The 20965-nt window shown below is 40.8% G+C and overlaps 1 protein-coding gene across 1 annotated transcript; it reads left to right on the top strand.

Moving 5' to 3' along the window:
- Positions 1-1422: 1422 nt before the first annotated feature.
- On the top strand, positions 1423-18525 carry LOC102220875 (anoctamin-7). The gene is made up of 24 exons (XM_014471280.2): positions 1423-1511; positions 1679-1840; positions 3728-3854; positions 3932-4086; positions 4183-4290; positions 4623-4759; positions 4847-4904; positions 4995-5105; positions 5189-5354; positions 6270-6360; positions 6908-7004; positions 7105-7248; positions 7491-7628; positions 8247-8345; positions 8436-8538; positions 8824-8935; positions 9027-9081; positions 9175-9272; positions 9442-9578; positions 10533-10738; positions 10836-10972; positions 11730-11820; positions 12033-12164; positions 18050-18525. The coding sequence occupies exons 2-24, from the start codon at positions 1709-1711 to the stop codon at positions 18071-18073; spliced, it is 2658 nt and encodes an 885-aa protein (XP_014326766.2). The 5' UTR covers positions 1423-1511; positions 1679-1708; the 3' UTR covers positions 18074-18525.
- Positions 18526-20965: the final 2440 nt, after the last annotated feature.

The raw sequence follows: 20965 nt of genomic DNA, 5'->3' as shown, positions 1-20965 counted from the left end.
AATATATAATAGCACTACAACACAAAGCAGATACATTTTAAACAGGCACTTTTCTAACTTCCTGTGCTAGCTACCTTTGCCGTAGTACTAGCTTGTACAAAAGCAGAACCAAGTACAGATTTAGTTTCCCTTCTCTATTTAGTTACTGTTTTCATCCTCTATAATGGCGCTGAAGTGGAAAATTGTCTTTGCATCTGTCCTTGTGAAGCAAACTATTCTCTAGAGTTGAGTTGGTAAGTTTCTTTTTACCACAAGAGGGCGCTGCATGTCATTTTGCCATATTAATTAGAAAGTCAGTGCCGTCTGATCTGCAGTTCAGATTTCATTAAAGATGCATCAGGGGTCTTTTTATTTAAAATGTATGACTTTTCATTTTTTAGAAAATGTGCTGTATTTTCTGCAGCATCTATTCGTATCCTGAGTCTTCCCTAAGGATTTGTGGACAAAAGATTCTTGGATGTTCTCTTAATCTAAACAGCATAAGCAGTCAGGTTTCTTTTCTTTACTTCGGTTAATCAAAACATTAAAAATAGAGTTTTGTGGCCTAGTCAAAGTCTAAACTCAGCTGCACTGGTGCCAACTTAAGCAGGCTGTTCGTTCTGGAAAACTCGAGGTTAAAAAGAAAAAGAAAAGAAGACGACTCACATCCCCACAGCATGCCACCACCGCAGGAATGTTTTCATTTTCCCCATCAAACTTATGTGAAATCCTCTAAAGTCGTCACAGATCAAATTGCATACAGATTAACTCCGTTTACTAATTCAACAATTGATCTATTTTTATATTTGGGGGCACCAGAGTAAAGGGAGTGGAAAGGCTTTCCTGCATTTTTCATCCATGATTCATTAATTTCATTAAAAGGCCAAAGTTAAGATTTTTGTTGAGAACTTCTATTAACATTTTCTTCACTAGCTTTATGGTTCTCACCAAACTGAAAAGTAAACTGTCATCTGATTTCTCTCTCTCTCTCTCTCTCTCTCTCCCTCTCTCTCTCTCTCTCTCTCTCTCTTTTTTTTTTCGTCCCCTCACTCCTGCGTTAAAGTTACAGCCACGCAGGGCGGAGCTCTCCTGCTGATGTTCATGCTTAATAAATTATGCAAATGTTTGTCACGTTCAAACCTGGCTGTGAGAATGCACTAAATCTTCTCTCGTGGACACAGGAAAACGCACTCAACAGATGCGTTTTTATCTTCTATTACAGTCACAGAGGGCTTCTGCTCCCGACTCCACATTCAATTATTTATGCCTCTGAAATGTGCAGGGTGCGTCTCTCATGCTGGGATGCAGCAAAGCAGAGAATGTGCCGCTGCCCCTGAGTTGGATGCATTACGGTACTCCACAGCTAATGCAGTGGCGCTGAAGTTGGGGGTGGTGTGCGTGTAGGGGAGTGAGAGGGGGGGAGGCTAGTTGAGGGGGGGGGACTTGAAGGATGCTGAGATGAAGAGGAGGAAGAGCACAATGGAAGCACAGACTGTTGCAAATCCCCCAGCCTAGTTTTCACTGCAGAGAAGGTATCCATTCATTTATTTGGCTTGCTTTGTTATTTCTTTAAGATGCTGTTTGCACAATTCTACTTCAGAGAAAACTACAGATTTTGTATGTTGTTGCACAGGTTTCATGTAAATCATCAGTATACTGTGTTTTGTTTTGTTTTGTTTTTTTATTTATATTTTTGTAGACAGCCAGCAGTGCGTTTTTTTTTTCCACTATGATGAAGAAGAGCTGGGAGGTGCGGAGTGGAGACAGAGAAGTCCTTCTGGATTTGGACGCCAGGGGTGAAGCTCACACCACAGACGGCTACGGCAGTCTGCAGAACGGGGACTTTTTCCCTTTACGATGTGTAAGCACCTTTCTTTTTTCTTTTTACTTTTTACTTCTCTCACATAATTGCATACTGTGCAGCACACCCGACATGTGGCCAATACGTTGCTCTGTTTCTCTGCCTCATCTTTTCGCACTTCACTAACTTCACGCGTTTAGCTGGGAATCTGGATCTGCAGTCTCTGCTGCTGGAAATTCTGATGCGCACACAAGAAGTTGCTTGTGGGCTAAATGACTGTGCCGTATATAGTGCGCGTGTTATCATGCAGAAAGCACAGGGACTGCTTTCTGTCTCCATGTTTCCGGGCTCATTACTGCAGAGTGCAGGCTTTTATGGTGCAGTGTCTTGCACAAGAGTGTGGGGTTTAATCTCATCCAAAGGCAGGGAAGTGTTCGCCAGCAAAGCCTCAGATTAGTGATCTTTGGAAGCCAAAATAACAGTTTTCCGCTTTAGAAGGAAAATTATGCATGGTCTTCAAAACACCACAAATAAAAAAACCTGAGAATCATGTGGTGCTTTTGTCTTCAGCCCATTTTACTCCGATACCTCTAAATCAGTAGTGTCCAAATTTGTTTTTGCGCCTGGTGCCAAAACTGCCAAATTTAAACTACTGGCGAGCCACAATATTCATGACATTTAAAATGCAAACAAATATTTTATTGTGATTTTTTTTTTGGTTTACCTACTTCAAACAATTTTTTTAAAAAAAATCTATAACTCCTTAAAGACAAAAAAAACATAAAAGAAATGCATTGGATATCATCAGCAGCTCCATTTCTGCTGCCCCAAGGTTGAGCTACTGGCATGTCAGGAGAATCATGAGACCAACATTAGGGCTGAAACAATTAATTTTATTAATAGTGATGAATTATAATTGGAATAATCATCAATCAACTTTGTAGTCCATTTATTGCTAACTGTCGTATACATACTCAAAAAAGGCCTTTTGCTGAACTCCCGCCCCAAACACACACATTCAGAGCAGTAATTAAGCCAAAACTGTACAAAATATATTTATGCATTTTGCATTTAAGATATAAAATGTATTTAAAAACATCTTTGTTTGTCAATGTGTTTTATCCAAAACTCCTCAAGTGGTTTTTTTTTAAATATATATTCACTCAGTTCAAACTGACTGACGGAATGCAATGGTTTGCTTTAAACAACAAAATGTTTATTTAAAAAAAGTTAATTATTTGTTTATTTCATAGTTTTAATGTATTTCTAATATTGCATAGCAAAGGCCCTATGTGGTCAAATGAAAAACCAGCACAATGTGCCAATAGTATTTTTTTTTATCTGATTAATCGATTAATTGTCAAAATAATTGATAGATTAATTGATTACTGAAAGAATCATTATTTGCAGCCCCAACTGCAGCAGCAACAGCCTCTCCAGACTCCTGTCATGATACAAGTTACAACAACATTTAATTTCCCTTTGGGATAGATAAAGTTTCTTTGAGTTGAATTGCATTGATTTGGGGGTGGAGGTTTACTTTCCAGCTGGACAAAATAAGTTCAGATCCGGTGCTGCAATAGGACATTTAAGATGAAAATCAACTTGTTTTAGAACAACCCAGTTTGGTTGAGAATCTGTGGCAAAGCTCGACAATTTCAGTCTCTTACTGCGCAAAGCTGGCAGAGACGTATCCTGAAGACTTGCTGCTGTAACTGCAGCAAAGGGTGACTCTAGAGAGGAGGGAGCTCAATACAGAGGCAGAAAAATGCCAGGATAATTTTTATTTTCATCACATGTTGCAGTTTTAAGCTACTTTGTGTTGATATAACACATAAAACTCCAAGAAAATATGCTACAGTTTGAGGTTTTACATTGACAAAACGTGAATAAATGATTTAGCAAGTTACGTGTTTGTCATATTGGCCAAATCACGTTCCTTCTCAGTTTTCAGCCGCAGCTTCAAAGTGCCACGTCCACGGCGATGATCCAATTAATTTGCACTGTATGACAAGAGATAACCAAGCGGTCTCAAAGATGGGCAACCACTTCAGAGATGGACGAACTAAAATTGGTATGCATCACCAGTGTTGTTTTGAATCATGTTTGGGCTTCCAGTTAATTATTTTAGAATTTAATGTTGGCTTTCAGATTTTGTGCTGGTGTGGGAGATCCGGTCACGGGGCAAGCAGCGAGGGAAGGGGAAAAGCAACGGGAACTGTGAGGATGGGGAGTCTGCACAACAGGCAGAGTGGAGGGACAAGTTTGTCCAGAACCTCCAGAGTGCCGGACTGCTCTTGGAAAAGGTGCTGTTGTTTATTTTGTTAGTCCAGGAGGACTGTCAGAATTCATGTTCTTTAATGTCACTCACCAGCTTTTCTCTTTCCGCTCTCTCCATTCAGGAGGAATCTGCGAATGAAAAGAAAACCATACATTTTCTTAAAGTCAGCGCCCCCTGGGATGTGTTGGTTTACTATGCTGAGGAACTTTGCCTCCGAGCTCCACTGCAGGTCAGCAAAGCTGTTCCTTACAATCATTTAACGGGACCATTTAAATATCTCTGTCCCTTTTTTGGAAACTGATTCATATTAATCCCATTTGCCGTGGAGCACACATTCATTTGCTACAGAGAGATGGTATTAAGGAAAGATAAAACTTGTCTTTTTAATAAATTCACTGCCATCCAAAACTATTTATATCCCCTTAACCTTGCCAAGGGTCTCTGTAGGTTTCACTAACTCAAATTTAAGTCTTTTAAAGACCCATTTAAGATCATTATGAATGGAATTTAAGACCTATATCGCCACAAAAAAGCAAATTGTAAGTCTCTCGGGATTTCCAGGCCCAGCAACACCTGGACCTAAACACATCTTCCGTTGTTCTAAGAAGACTCTGCGTTCCCAACATAATGATGGAATCGGTGCCAAACAGGCCGCTGGACTATTACACATGCGCCTTCCGCAAGTCAAAGATGAACAGGTGAGTTCCACTTGATATCAGCGACCCCAAGCACATCAAATTCAGACCCGGTGTCTGTATGTTCATGAATGAATTGCTTTTATGTAGATTCCTCGGCTCCGAAGACCAAGACAGCTACTTCACTAACACTCAGAGACACCAGGTTGTAAGTAAACACTCCTGTTACCGCATAGCGGTGTTTTGGGATGGTTGTGTTTCCCTCATCCTACAGATGAAGTCTTGTGTTCTAACGTAGGTTTATGAGATTCTAGCTCGGACGGTGTACGGCAAAAGAAAGAGGACGGAGGTTGGCGTGGACAGACTGGTAAATGAAGGGGCCTACACAGCAGCTTATCCTCTGCATGAGGTGAAAGATTGTTATCTGCTGGGTAATGTTTACCTTAGCTGTGTTTCCCTCTCTAATCAGCCTCGTTTTTTGACTTGCAACAGGGACCTTTCAAGCTTCCGAGCCACGAGATCCATGCTGACGAGCTCAACCAGAGGCAGGTCCTGCACTACTACTGGGCTCGCTGGTGCAAATGGTTCAAGTACCAACCACTAGATCACATTAGGGAGTACTTTGGAGAGAAGATTGCCCTCTACTTTGCTTGGCTAGGTATAAAATCATTCTTATTTTTGGAAATATCTGAGTTACTCTGTATACTTGCTAGAGCTCCATTTTCAGAGTGAAGAACGTAACTTAAAGGTGGAGTAAGTAACTGTGAAAAAAAAAAGTTTTTTTTTTTTTATATATTTCTTAAAATTGTCACCATCTTGGGACAATATAGTAGGAAACAGATAATATGTGAAAAGATTGATCTCCTATACCTCCTCCTTGAGCTACTATTGCCATCTAACACACACACCACAGATGAAAACTTTATCCTTTTAAAGTGTCTAAGCAAGCTCACTTCAAATGGCGCTGAGATGGGGCACCAATATGTAGGAATATTAAAAGTACATTGCACTGTATTAGTGTTGCTGAGTTATTTGGTGTCATAATGAACTAGTGTCTTCCTGATGAACTAACTTTATCTCTCTTTATTTCTGCTTGTCCTTGTGATCTCTCTCTCTCCGGCTCAAAACGTAAACATTTTTGAGAGCTGGGAACTCTTAAAATCAAAATGAAATTAGTCAATTAACCAACGTTGTCCTTCAACTGATGAACTAAAACAAAACTTCAAAACTCCTTTTAAAACCTTGAAGGGACGACACTGCTGAACTGCAGAAAATAAATGAATAAAAAAAAAAAATCGAGCTTATAGCCTACTGCAGCAGCTGTCTGGCAGATACTGTTGACAGAGAATTATGTGTTGAGCAAACAAACAGCAGGTGGAAGTATGTTTCATAGGAATAGATGAACAACAGGACCAGAGCAGCATCAGCAGAAGACATGTGGATGTGTTTGGGACAGTTAAACCATTAGAACCGTCTCTTGCAGCGCAGCATCAACCTCGGAGCAGCTTTGTAGTTTCATTTCCCCTCCATCAACTGAGAGCTGCACTCTAATGGAGCTCTGTGTTCCCTGCAGGTTTCTACACAGCCTGGCTGCTGCCGGCGGCCATAGTGGGAACGCTGGTTTTTGTGTCAGGAGTCATGTCCATGGACACTAACACACCAGCGTGAGTCTCCAATGAAAACACAAAGAGTACCACAGGAAACACTACACATGCTTCACTGCAACATAGAGCAGAGCAGCTTTATATGAAGCAACATTTAGAGATGATTAGCAGCGGTAATGCCGAGGTAATGATACGACCACAACTTCTGGCAAGAAAGATCTGTTCGTGCAGAGAAGTTGATGGATTTTCTACTTCTGAGGCTGTCGAGTTCGATATTTGGCACCAGCTGCAGTGAAGCACCTAATGTACAGATATGAGATTAGCATTGATCCTCTGAGGAAAAAGCATGTTATAGCTGTCCTCCAAGGAATGCTGTGATTTGCAGGGAAATAAACCTTTCTAGAATCTTCAACACTTATTTGCGAATTAAGCGAGACACATTGAAAGGGTAAATTTCACCAAGCGATAGTAGAGCTTTGCAAACTTACAGCGACAGCCCATAAACATTTTCACATTTTCTCACTCGATGACAAACTATAGTGTGTTTTATTCCAGTTTTAAGCCAAAGTGATGTGCATTTTTGAAGATTATTTGGGACTGTCAACAGGGAGGACATTTGTACCAGTGGTGCGAAGTATCCGATGTGCCCCCTTTGTAAAACATGCGATGCTTGGAACATGTCTGATATCTGCACCATGGCAAAGGTAAGCTATATTTACTCCTTAAATTGCGGTGAAACTCAGTTTAGTCACAACATGAACAAGCTCAGAGCTTAAACCTGTTCCTTGCCACTGCGTGCTACAGCTTGGCTACCTGTTCGACCACCCCGGTACCGTGCTCTTCAGCGTTTTCATGTCCTTCTGGGCCGTGACCTTTCTGGAGTTCTGGAAGCGCAAGATGGCTACTCTGGCCCATCATTGGGACTGCATGGATTTCCATGAGGAGGAGGTTATTTGTTACATTAGCATGAGCATCCCTATGCTGATTTATTCTCATGGTTCCTGCAAATGGAAAGACTGAAAGATGTTGTGGTGGAGTAACATGAGAAAATGATAGTATTTAAAAACTTGTTCCATCTATTTCCTGAGGTTAATTTATCACAAAACACCTTCAGCAGTACCTTTTCATTTAGAGAATGCACACTAACAAAGCTTTGCTGAATAGAAACCTGACCTGCTGGTTCCTCTCAGGAACGTCCCCGTCCTGAGTTTGCCGCCACGGCCCCAACTGTGGAGGAAAATCCAGTGACTGGAGTCAAAGAGCCGTACTTTCCAGAGAAGACGAGACTGTCTCGCATGTTCACTGGCTCCATGGTCATTGTCCTGATGGTGAGTCGTGTCTGATGACTTCTTACTTGACATAAATGTAGGGGTGTGCAATACTGAGAATTTTGGTATTGATCTTATTCCTAGTAAATTCAGGGATATTGTCGCCGATACCAATACTTTTTAAAAATAATGCCATCATTGTCATTGAGCGTTTTGGCGATCTGACTTCAGTAGGTTAATTATAAGTGTTAGCATAAGTGTTTTTATTAACTAAATACATTAGAAAACAGTGTGTATGTATAGAAATAGCATAGCTACTGAAACCTTTTTATTGGCAGTTTCAGGACATTGGAGTTGTCTCTACTCAGTGGAGTTAAGAAGAGGTATAACAAATTGAAGTGATAGCCTCATTGAACTAAAGATGATCTGATTATCTTTGTCATTGTTCCTACATTCCTCTAAAGAGAACTGGGACAATTGTAAAAAATAAATAAATAAAAATAAAAATCAAGCAGCTCCACCATCAATAAAAACCTCAGAGTAAGGCACTGGATAGATCATGAAGTTTGCTCTTCAGTCAACTTTCTGGCTGTGAACCATCATGGTAGACGAATTTCACTTTCTGAACATTTTCTTTTTCAACCAAAACAATTCCTCTGCAACATAATGTCTCCTCAGCTGTGTGTGGTGATAATCTTCCTGGTGACAGTGGTCATGTGTCGAGGAGTCATCAGCGTCATGATGTACCAGAGCGGGAGCCCTGTGCTGCGTACAGAGGCATGTCAGATCTACGCAGAACATGTCAGATTCCTTTGTTTGATTTAAAATATGTTAGAAACATTAGCGCCGATGTCATTTCCTCCTCAGGCTGGAACCATAGCTAACATCTGCAGCAGCATTGTGAACCTGGGCTTCATTCTGGTAATGGGTCAGGTTTATACGGCCTTAGCTGAGCAGCTCACCAAATGGGGTAAGAGTCAATGCAGAATTGGGAAACATCTGAGCTGTAAACGATCAACACTGTATTTGTCTGCAAGGAAATGTAAGCTGAAAGTTTTCAAAAAAGAAAAGATAACATTCTGTTTGTTTTTTTTCACTAAATGATGAAAACACCAAATTCATCCTTTTAAAGGCTGGCTTTTGTTAGAGTGAAATCTGCTAGTACCTTACTCAGATACAGTATTTAGCAATTCCCCTTAAATCTTTTTACATTTCTTCAACTTCATCACTGCATTTCTCTGTACTCACTTTACAGAGATGCACAGAACCCAAACCCAGCATGATAACGCTTTCACCCTCAAAGTGTTCATCTTCCAGTTTGTCAACTTCTACTCGTCTCCCTTCTACGTGGCTTTCTTTAAGGGAAGGTAAGACATGGCCCAGTCACATGAAACACTTGATCAGATGTTCATTCCTCTAGAAATATAAGCGGTTCTCTTTTTGTCTCCGTGTGTTTAGGTTTGTGGGTTACCCTACAAACTATGGAACCTTGTTTGGGATGAGAAACGAAGATGTTAGTGCTTTTTAAATATGAATTCTTGGGATGTTTCACACTATCTTCCTGTGTTGCTGCATTGAGTTGTTTCTGTGCGCCTTGTGATTTCAGTGTGGTCCTGGTGGTTGCCTCATTGAGTTGGCTGAACAACTCTTCATCATAATGGTGGGAAAGCAGCTCATCAACAACATCCAGGAGTTCATTATACCGTATGTTGCCACTTGTACAACCATGCTGCTGATCAAACTAAATTCATATCTGTGTGGTTTCCAAAAAGGCCATCTTGTTCATTTACAGTGACGTTGCTTTTCGTTACATCCAGTCCAACTGATAAATGATTATTTACATGTTAACCCATCTATTATTCCTTGTATGCAGCAAAGTAAAAGCCTGGCGGCAGAAAAGAACCTTGGCCAGCGTGTTGGGAGATAATGAGCAAGACGAGCCTCGGCTCTGGGAGGAAGACTACAAGCTGGTACCATGTGGGGGCCTGTTTGAAGAATATCTGGAAATGGGTAATTAGATAAGAACTTTTTCCTTTTTTGGATCAATTCCCAGATCAATAAAGATGTTATTAATACATAGCCCTTCTCACTTATTGGCACAGCTGGTCAATATGAGAGGAGATGGGTTAAAGGTATAGAACAATCTCCCCAGTTTTTAAACGTGAGTTTATAAGGAGAGTAGTTCATAATCTAAAGGACCTGAAGGTCATCTGGGGTACAAATAAGAACCTGTTTTTTCCTCATTGAGCTGGAGAAAGCTAAATGAAGAAAGTTCATGTAGTTTACATGTTGAATGAGGGTTAATACTGATTAAAAGATGAATATCACGAGTTCCCAGAGACAAAAAAGGTCGTGTGGCATCCTGTGTTTAGCAGTAATTGGCTCTTGTGATTAAGATTTTACCGGAAAAGTATATTTTTAAGATAAATGAATGACAGACCAGTGCAAAGTTGTGTAAGAAATGCTTGCCCTACCTCACAAAATTGGAAACAGAGCCAAAGGGTTTATGTTCATGGCAAAATAACATGGTAAAAAAAATAGTTTTCACAAAATCAATGGGGGCATGTTTTTTGGCACTAATTGATAGTAGATAGTACCGTAGCTGATTTGGTTGTTAAAAAAAAGAGTCAATGTCTAGGATTTTTTAATATGTAATCCTTGACTGTCATGTTTCTCTTGGGCATAACTATGATGTGATACAGAGGCCTCTTTTTCAAACCAAGCCATTAAAAATAGGAGAGACAGGAAGTGTTGATCCTCATAATTTATTAAATGGCTGCAAGAAGACAGAGAATCTCCTAAATTTCACCAGACGTACAGTTAGAAAGTCACCAAGCCTCTATAACAACCCTTTATTTAAGGCCTTTGAACACACCTTCACCAGCAGGACCCATAGTTCTGGAGGGCATTAGTTGTAATTTTATGCTTGGCTGCTCAGAGTAAAACTGTCTCCCTGTCCTCCAGTCCTCCAGTTTGGGTTCATCACAATTTTCGTAGCAGCGTTCCCCCTCGCGCCGCTCTTCGCCCTCCTGAACAACTGGGTGGAGATTCGCCTTGACGCCCACAAGTTTGTGTGCGAGTACCGCCGACCGGTGGCTGAGCGGGCTCAAAACATCGGAGTCTGGTTCAACATCTTAGAAGCCTTGTCCCATCTGTCTGTCATTGCCAACGTCAGTAGATCTGTAGTTATGCTTTTACAAGATGTTGCATAGTTATCACTAAGATGAATATGTGTTTAACAAAATGGTGATGCTTTTATTTTCTCAGGCCTTTCTAATCGCCTTCACATCAGATTTTTTACCACGCCTGCTCTACCAGTACAAGTTCAGGAATGATCTTAATGGATATGTTAACTTCACCTTGGCCTATGCACCACTCAACTACACTGACTACCCCAGGTGCAGGTATGGTGGCAACATTGAATTTATAAGTCAAGGCTTCTCGAAAACATTGGAAATAAATTAATTAAGAAAGTTTTCTACATTTTGGTGTATTTTAGAGAAGTGTACAAACAGGTTCAGCGTTATTTTCTCATTTATTTATTTTAGCTAATGTAAACATTGGGGTGAGTCTGAATGCCTTGCCATGTCAGTGGCAATTACTCTTTACAAAAGCCAGAGGAAAGTAAGATATACTTTCTGTGGCATCTTAATTTCGTGGTTTGTTGGTAATTTTTGTTAGATTCTCAAGATTTATTTACTAAAACTTGAATGAAGATACTCATTCAAGAATGTAATTTTTCTTTTATAATCTCTAGTAACAGTTATTCAAAGTGTTTACTTTTAGCACTTCTAAACTTGATTTGATTTTTGGATATTATCCGAAGAACTCCGTGTTGGTACTTTATGACCCACAGATTAGGGGCCGTGGACTTAATCTGATTGATTTGAATGTGAATAAATCATTATACCACTACTAATTTTTTTTGTTGAGATAAAATATTGTTGAGTTCATTTGAATGTAAATGTTTAACTGAATCAGGATTAGGTGTTTAATTGTATTTCTGTTCAATACAAAAGTTGCATTTTTCTTTTGCGTTTTTGAAATCCTAGACTTGACCAGTAGAGGGCAGTGTAGGTCGCCTTCCAAATTGAATTTGTTATGACTTCTTGTTCTGCAGCTGTACATGCTCTACATTGACTATGCTTCATTTATTTCCAGATATAAAGCATTCAGAGACAATGATGGAATGTATACACTCTTCTACTGGGAACTCCTCGCCGTGCGACTTGGTTTTATCATTGCATTTGAGGTTTGAATGGAGACACTTGAAATCCACTAATGTTTAGCTTAAAACTATGGGTTTCTTCAGTTGAATCATGTTCTCCCTGCATATTTGTCTTCTAATACAAGTTTTAGTGGATCATTTCCAACAGTCAATCCAGAGGTTAGAAATGATTTAATTATTCCTCAGTGTAAAGGGTGCCATCTTGTTGTCTTCTTTCTTTTTTTCCTTCAACATAGCATGTGGTATTTTTTGTTCTGCGAGCCATTGACTGGATCGTACCCGACGTACCCGAGTCCTTGGAGCTGAAGATCAAGCGAGAGCGCTACCTGGCCAAGCAAGCGCTGGCTGAAAACCAGGAGGCACTGTTGGTAAGTTGAGGTTAACGAGAAACCCGACGCTGTTCAGCCAGATCCAACTCAGGTCATTGAGACAGTGAGGCGCACAAACTTTTATGTACTAATAATAAGACATTCATATATTATCTAATAAACACTCAAGACCAAAATCCATCAGCTGAATGTTTTATGGGCAAATGTTAAACCTGTGTTTTTGAGAACATGTCAAGAAATGTGTTGCTGTGTTAATGTTCTAACATCTGGGGAGCTGTAGTAGTTGTAAGTCACAAAACACCAGGATTTGCTAATTGTTGTTGTGCTAACTACTATTAGCATTACAAGCCAAAGCCATATAATTCTCTTCAATCTTTCAATTTAAACACAACACAAATATCTTGCAAGTAGACATTTTAAATAACTGTGTATGCCACTGGCCTAAAGAGATTCCAGCTGCCAGAGGTTCCAGTAAATAGGTTCATTACATTGTATGTGCATGTCAGTCGGACTGGATGCTAAACTCCTGGATGCTCGGAGAGTTGGAATTCTGACTACAAAGGCTTCTCTTGTTTTATTTCCAAATGGGAATTTGGAAAATCCCACTTCTGAGCACAAAGAGTTAGGTGATCGCATCAATTGTGTGATCAACTAATAAAGCCATGTGTTTATTTTAGCACTTATTAGCTACATCCTTAACAGAGTAATTAACAGAATCCAGAAAACCTACTGTATTTTCGGTTCAATTTCAACTTGGTTTATTACACAAGACACAGTGTGCTATCTGAGACACAATATACATCAATTATACAGACCCCAATTAAGCACAAGTTATGTTTGGTGATTTTCTGCAGAGCAGTTCAAACAAAAAGTCAGATTCAGATATACTGTCTAGTTTAACTCTAATTCTTATACAACAGCCACATTGAATAGGTACACTGTGTTCCACATTATTATGCAAGTGATATTTTCTCAGATTTTCTTAAATGGTCAATGCAAATGATGCTCAGTATAATTTTCAAGTCATTAACTATTACAGTATAAGTCAAATTTTACTGAACAAAGCTCCTCATGAGAACAGTAATTATTTCAAAAATAAAGAAACTCAAAATCACTGTTCCAAATTATTATGCACAGCAGATTTTCTAAACATATTATGGATTATAAAGAACTGCAAACGGTCATTCTTTGAATGTGCAGCATTAAATGGTCCCATGTGCTAAAATCAAAAGCTATTTCAATCAAAAACATCTTAACAGACCGAGTTACATGTTAACATAGGACCTTCTTTGATATCACAGCACAATTCTTGATCCATTGAACTTGTGAGTTTGTGGAAATTTTCTGCTTGAATTTCTTTGCAGGATGTTAGAAAACCTTCCCAGAGCTGCTGGGTTGATATGAACTGCATTCCACCCTCAGACCTTCTGCTTGAGGAAACTCCAAAGGTTCTCAATGGGGTTGAGGTCAGAGGTCAGAGGTGGATGGTGACCACACCATGAGTTTCTCATAGCAGCCAATAACACAGTGGTATTCCTTGCAGCATTCATTGTCATGATGAAGATGATTTTGCTACTGAAGGTGCGGCTCTTCTTTGTGAAGAAAGAAAATGATCGGTCAGAAAGTCCATCTACTTTGCTGAGATCATTTTCACACCTTCAGGGACTCTGAAGGGGCCGACCAATGATTCTCTCCCCATAACTTCAGCCCACAGCATGACTCTACCACCTCCTTGCTGACGTCACAGCCGTGTTGGGACGTGGTGGCCATCCACCACCAATCCACTACTGCGTCCATCTGGACCAGTTGCACAGCAGTCATCAGTGAACAAGTCTGTTTGAAAATTAATCTTCATGTACGGCTGGGCCCACTGCGACTGTTTCTGCTTGTGAGCTCTGGTTAGGGGCCCAGTAGTAGGTTCATGCACCACAAGCCTCTGGAGGATCCTCCACCTTGAGGTTCCAGCAGCTTCAAATAACTGTTTGCTGCTTTGTAATGACATTTTAACAGCTGCTCTCTTAATCCGATGAATTTGTCTAACAGAAACCTTCCTCATTTTGCCTTTATCTGTACAAACCATCTTTGTTCTGAATCAGCCACAAATCTCTTCACAGTACAATGATGGCACTTCAGTTTTTGTTAAACATCTAATGTTTTCATACGTTGTCATACGGCACTACACTATCTGATGATTTTCGTCAGCAGAGATCCTTTCTCTTTCCTATATTGCTTGAAACCTGTGGCCTGCTTAATGATGTGGAACATCCTTCTTAAGTAGATTTCCTTTCATTGAGCTCACCAGACAAACTAATCAACCAGCTCTCTGAAATTAATTATAGTGATTCAAAGAGCCCTGACACACAATACCATCTATAAATTTAATAGCACAACAAAAAATGTTATCTTTATGACACTTTAATCCAATTTGCATAATAATTTGGAACACGGTGTAGTTGGTAAAACATTATTAAGGGAAGATAAGATAAGATAAATCTTTATTGTCATTGTTACAAGGACAACGAAATTCAAAGGGTGCCATCAGTCGGTGCACATGCCCAAAAACAAAAAATAACTGTCTCACAGACATCTGAATCATTGACTTTGCAGCAATCTTTCATTCCCTGCAAGGATGTGGCAACTGTAGGGAAGAAGAACCACTCCATTACTTATATCTAATTCTGAATTTGAATCAGAGTCTGTGCCATCTCTTTATAGAACCTGTTAAATACCAAGTCACTTATATCATAAAAGCAAAGAATTGACAGAGAGTGTACTTTCACTTCAGAGTAGCAGATTCCACAGTAGCATCCAGGTGTAGCTTTATGAAGCTATATAACAAAAGAGTAAAATCAATATGCATTTAGCTTGGTACAAACACAAACACAGGTGAGTATAAGAGATTTACAGGAACCTGATTTCAATGAATGCATGGACAGAATGTTTAGTGTTCCACTTTAAGCTATAACATAAACTGTCTGTATAAACAAAAACTAGCTTAGTAATTCACCCAAAGCAGAGTGTACATATGCTCAAACATACACACCCACAACCACACCCGATTAGGAAGTGAAACCGTCTGTCATCATCAATAAACCTCTAGCGTAATTCTTTCTGACTGAATACTTCACCACTCTTATCAGAAGTAGAAGAGTAAATTGGTTGGCGTCCTCGAATGAGCTTGAGTTTTAACAAGGTTGACGTCAGGGCTTTGGTAATTCATTCCCAAATGTTAAAGTCGGCTGGCTTTATTCATTCTAAAACCAGTTTTATTGGTGTTTGGACTCACTTTCCTAGTGGAAAACCTGTTTATGTTCAAGTTTCAATTATCAAGCTGGTTTTTCTTTTTTGCAGGAAAGCTGGAGAATTTTGAAACAGACTCCGTTTTTTTACTCTATCGTCCTTGTTTAATCTACCAGTACCAGTGGCATCAAAACCGTCCCACAGCATGATGTTACCATCACCATGCTTAACAGTCCGTACAGTTAGGGTTAGTCTTGGGTTTGAAAAGCATCACCATGACTGCATAGAACATATTCACCATCCAATAATGAAGCTTGAAGGTGTTTGGCTTGTCTGTGTGAAGCTGCGAAGGTAAGTTGAGCTTGAAAATGTTGGTTTTGCAACATAACCTTCTGTCTTGAGCTGAATCTTCTTGATCCATCAGAATATAAAACTGGTTTTGATATGGAGACAGACAGTAGCACAGGGTTGTACAAGTTTGTAGTTCTTGCTTTGCTTGATGCCATTTGCCATCATCCTTACTATTTTCTTTTCTTCTCAGATTTTTTCAGACCTTGCCAAAGTGCTGACGCATTACAAAAGTGTATGTTTGCCTATTATTTCAAACGGATGAACTTCTGCAGTTATTAGTGCCTGCAGTAGCATTGTAGTAGCCCTCGTGCTTAACATTAGCATTTTAGCTACTTTTTATATCTTACTACCTTTGTGAATAAAGAAAGTCAATGTTAGTCAGTATGCTAGTGATAGCGCACATGCTAAAGGTGGCCTTTTAGTTAACCATTGCATTGTCGCTAATTCTGTAAATGTAACAAAGAATGACATAAACAATCTGTTTTGTAAATCTTTTTATGCTTTAATGGTCACACTTCAGGCCTGCTAGACCTAACTTTTCATCACAGCCTAACATTTGGATCAGAAAACCACAAACTTTGGCAGACCCCTTTTAAATTTTTCAGAAATATTCTACTTTAGAAAATGTCCCCTAAACTTCCTTGAACTCCTTGAACTTCCCCCTGGTTCTTGGTAATGATTGAGTTTTGTCAAGCAAATACTTTTTATGCTGCCTTTATCTGCAATGACACATTGACATTTCTGAGCTTTCATCACCACTTACGAAAAGATATTTTTGAAAAATGTATTTATTTTAGCCTTTATGTATTATTTGGATCCTGTAAGACTTTCTGTAAAGTCCAAGTGAATTTAAATGCTGGTGGCTCCTTTTAAAGTTGCAAGGTATATAACTATACGACCCTGAAGGACGTAATGTTCAAGCACAATATTAAAAGCTCAAAATTCTGATGTAAAACTATTTGCTAGACAATGTCAAACATTGAGAAGTTTTAATTATTCTTTTCAAACATTATCAAACTCGCCATTTTGTAGCCAAAATACCTCAGAAATATACAGAGCCAAGCAGGAGAATCAACTAATTCCAAGTTAAAACTCAGCTTCACACAAAGACATTAGCATAAATGTTTGGCTGTTGAACTGGACTTTTCAAGATTGATATAAAGCTAATGTTCTATTAGCAGCTTCACAGATCTTTTTTACAAACATTATGAAGACATATTAAAACATAATTTTATCTTGGCTTTTTTCTATTCTTCCTCTTTTCAATCAATCAGTCAAATTTTATTTGTATAGCACATTTCAGCAGCAAGGCATTTCAAAGTGCTTTACATCTTATCAAACACAGAAACACAAAGCAACATAGAATCAACAATCAAAATAGGACATTAATTCAGGTTCCATCAATAAATTTGTAATTGATTACGTTTCAAATACAATCCTAAACAGGTGGGTTTTTAGTCGAGTTTGCATCCATAGAAGGTTTACCTGTTACACTCCTACTGTGTTATATGGAACAAAATACCTATTGCTATTTTTATTCCCACTCACAATCACACAGTTTAAAACGATGTAGACAGCATTTTAATGGGCTTCTGGCACGAGGCTCCGTACATCTCTTTCACTGAATTTCGAGCAGGGACTCCGCCATCCCTCACGGATTTTTGTGCAATTCTATGGTACCTGTTAGTGTCTAGAATTTACAGGGTTTGTGTTACGCACAGTGACCCTCAGTCACTCGCTGTTTTTCTTCCGGCACTAGGCTTCGTACACCTCTTTCACGGAATTTCGCTCTGGGACTCCGTCGTCCCTCACGGATTTTTGTGCAATTTCAACATAGAATCAACAATCAAAACACGACATTAAGTCAAGTTCTGTCAATAAATTTGTAATTGATTACGTTTCAAATACAATCCTAAACAGGTGGGTTTTTAGTTGAAATTTAAAGGAAGTCAGTGTTTCAGCTATTATACAGTTTTCTGGAAGTTTGTTCCAAATTTGTGGTGCATAGATGCTGAAAGCTGCTTCTCCTTGTTTGGTTCTGGCTCTGGGGATGCAGAGCAGATCAGAACCGGAAGACCTGAGAGGTCTGGAAGGTTGATACAACACATTTCCATAATAGGAACATTCTCCAAGGTTTCCCATTCACTGATACTAGAGTTTTTAAATTATAGGGTTTATTAAAGGTACCAACAGCTGAAAATTACTGCATCACAGCAAAACTAATCTGTGCCAGCACTATTCAGCTTCCATAGAGCAGCCACTGTGACAAAACTAACTCTCATCTCTCTTCCTTCTTTTTATGTCTAAATCTAATTGCACCGCCCCACTTGAAGCAAGCAACACGTCCTTTGGATTGATGAATCGGGACTGCAATGGAATGCTGGGAGGAAACATTCGAGGAAGACGCTCCTTTGAATTTAGAAAGATAATTTTTTCATCATTTGAAAGTCAAAAATCCAGCTCCAGATGAGATTGTTGATGCTGCTGCACGCATACTGAGGCAAAGGAAACTAAGGTCACTGGCTGACTCTTTCACCAGGAGGATTCTAACTTCAGTTGTTGGATATTTGAGCTATAATTTCGATGGGCTTTCCTTTTTGGAGCAAGGCGTAATTCATCAAGCATGAGGAATAATGACGCTGCTTCTCTGCAGATTAACTTGATTTATGACTACCAGCAGCTACAGCATGCATTGTTGATGCAGATGTGTACAGAGTCTCGCAAACGTACTCACAGCCCCTTTATCTTTTTTTTTTTTTACACTTTGTCACATTGCAACCACAAACGTCACTGTTTTACTGGGATTTCATCTGTCAGAAAAAAACATTTGTAAAGTACAAGTTATATTCAAAGTAAAATATGTAGTTTATCATATTTTTTGTCTTAAAAATAAAACTCTGAAGAGTGTGGCCTGCATTTCTTTTCACCCCTTCTACTCTGACTCCCCTGAAGATACAGTTCATGAGAAGAAAATAAATCTCTTTGGCCTAAAGGCATAACACTGTCCACCCTGAACACACCACGACACCACCGTGAACCCTCTTTCTAAACTCTGGACATCCGTCGACATCTTTGTTAGCCGAGATCAGTTGGCTAATCTTTATTTAGCCCAGAAAAGGCGCATATCCGGTCCAGATTTAGCGCAACCAAAGGCTTTATTAGCTCAGCTATGTTTTTAAACATGATTAGTCTCACCACAGTTCAACGTTGTTTTGGTGAAACCATCTTCCTAGCAAAATAGTGTTTTGGGGGATATCAGTGGCAACATCGTGCCTTGAAATGTTTTGAAAAGTCCCAGTCAAAAAATGTGAATAATCTACTCTAATCCACTGCTACTCTTAATGGAATCTAATCTAATCTAATCACTGGGAAAATAATTATGTTTACAGATGTTCTGCGGAAGGTTAGGGCCACGGTCCGAAGTGGCAAAATTTCCCATAGGCTTTTGCACCGCAGTGGCTGCCACTATTCCCAAGTGGCTGCAAGAGCTCGTTTGCCACCCCGGTATTCCTTTGAATGGGCCATTTGGGCGCTTTTGGTGCCATACCGGTGCAGATGCAGTTCATGCAAAATCCCCTGGATGGAGCTCTTGTATTAGGAATAGAATCGTGTCAGATTTTCACTTTCAGCTCAGAGGGCCTGCCACCTGGGTGTTCCGACCGGTGATCCTTGGTGGCAAAGTGGGTTAGCTGGGTGTGCTAAGTGTCTGAGTGCTGGTGGTTCATGGGTAGTGTGGTCCACGGGCATTGTGGGGGATGGGGAGGCCTGCCACTTGGGTATTCTGACCTGTGTTCCTTGGTGGCAAAGTGGGTTAGCTGGGTGTGCTAAGTGTCTGAGTGCTGGTGGTTCATGGGTAGTGTGGTCCCTGGCTGGTGTGGGGGAGGGGAGGCCTGCCACTTGGGTGTTCTGACCGGTGTTCCCTTGTGGCAAAGTGGCTTAGCTTTGTTTGCTAAGTGTCTGAGTGCTGGTGGTTCATGGGTACTACTCTGGAGGTCCATGGGGGTGGTTCATCTGTCCTCCATGCGGGGTTATGGTGCTCCATTCCTGGGTACTTGAGCTCCATGGTGTGCCCTGGTTCTCTGGAGGTCCAAGTGTTCAGTGAAGATGTGCCCTGGTTCTCTGGAGGTCCATGGGGGTGGTTCATGGGTACTACTCTGGAGGTCCAAGGGGTGGTTCATCCAACCTCCATGCGGGGTTATGGTGCTCCATTCCTGGGTACTTGAGCTCCATGGTGTGCCCTGGTTCTCTGGAGGTCCAAGTGTTCAGTGAAGATGTGCCCTGGTTCTCTGGAGGTCCATGGCGGTGGTTCATGGGTACTACTCTGGAGGTCCAAGGGGTGGTTCATCCAACCTCCATGCGGGGTTATGGTGCTCCATTCCTGGGTACTTGAGCTCCATGATGTGCCCTGGTTCTCTGGAGGTCCAAGTGTTCAGTGAAGATGTGCCCTGGTTCTCTGGAGGTCCATGGGGGTGGTTCATCTGTCCTCCATGCGGGGTTATGGTGCTCCATTCCTGGGTACTTAACCTCCATGAGTCCCCCTGGTTCTCTGGAGGTCCATGGGGGTGGTTCATCTGCCCTCCATGCGGGCTTTCAGTGCCCTAGCCCTGGGTAAATGAGCTCCATGAGTCCCCCTGGTTCTCTGGAGGTCCATGGGGGTGGTTCATCCAACCTCCATGCGGGGTTATGGTGCTCCATTCCTGGGTACTTGAGCTCCATGATGTGCCCTGGTTCTCTGGAGGTCCAAGTGTTCAGTGAAGATGTGCCCTGGTTCTCTGGAGGTCCATGGGGGTGGTTCATCTGTCCTCCATGCGGGGTTATGGTGCTCCATTCCTGGGTACTTAACCTCCATGAGTCCCCCTGGTTCTCTGGAGGTCCATGGGGGTGGTTCATCTGCCCTCCATGCGGGCTTTCAGTGCCCTAGCCCTGGGTAAATGAGCTCCATGAGTCCCCCTGGTTCTCTGGATGTCCATGGGGGTGGTTCATCCAACCTCCATGCGGGGTTATGGTGCTCCATTCCTGGGTACTTGAGCACCATGATGTGCCCTGGTTCTCTGGAGGTCCAAGTACTTAAGCTCCATGAGTCCCCCTGGTTCTCTGGAGGTCCAGGGGCTGTTTCATCTGTCCTCCTTGCGGGGTTATGGTGCTCCATTCCTGGGTAAATGAGCTCCATAAGTCCCCCTGGTTCTCTGGAGGTCCATAGGGGTGGTTCATTCAACCTCCATGCGGGGTTATGGTGCTCCATTCCTGGG

The sequence above is a fragment of the Xiphophorus maculatus genome, chromosome 1 (genome assembly GCF_002775205.1).
Source record: "Xiphophorus maculatus strain JP 163 A chromosome 1, X_maculatus-5.0-male, whole genome shotgun sequence".
NCBI classification, from domain to species: Eukaryota; Metazoa; Chordata; class Actinopteri; order Cyprinodontiformes; family Poeciliidae; genus Xiphophorus; species Xiphophorus maculatus.
The sequence above is the reverse complement of the archived record's forward strand: the minus strand, read 5'-3'. Positions and strand labels throughout refer to the sequence as shown.

Excerpts from the sequence above, each read along its gene's own strand:
- LOC102220875 (XM_014471280.2), top strand. The coding sequence starts at position 1,709 with ATGATGAAGAAGAGCTGGGAGGTGCGGAGTGGAGACAGAGAAGTCCTT. Across the intron at positions 5,106-5,188 it reads CAGCTTATCCTCTGCATGAG|GGACCTTTCAAGCTTCCGAG; the intron begins GTGAAAGATTGT and ends GACTTGCAACAG. Across the intron at positions 9,273-9,441 it reads ATCCAGGAGTTCATTATACC|CAAAGTAAAAGCCTGGCGGC; the intron begins GTATGTTGCCAC and ends CCTTGTATGCAG.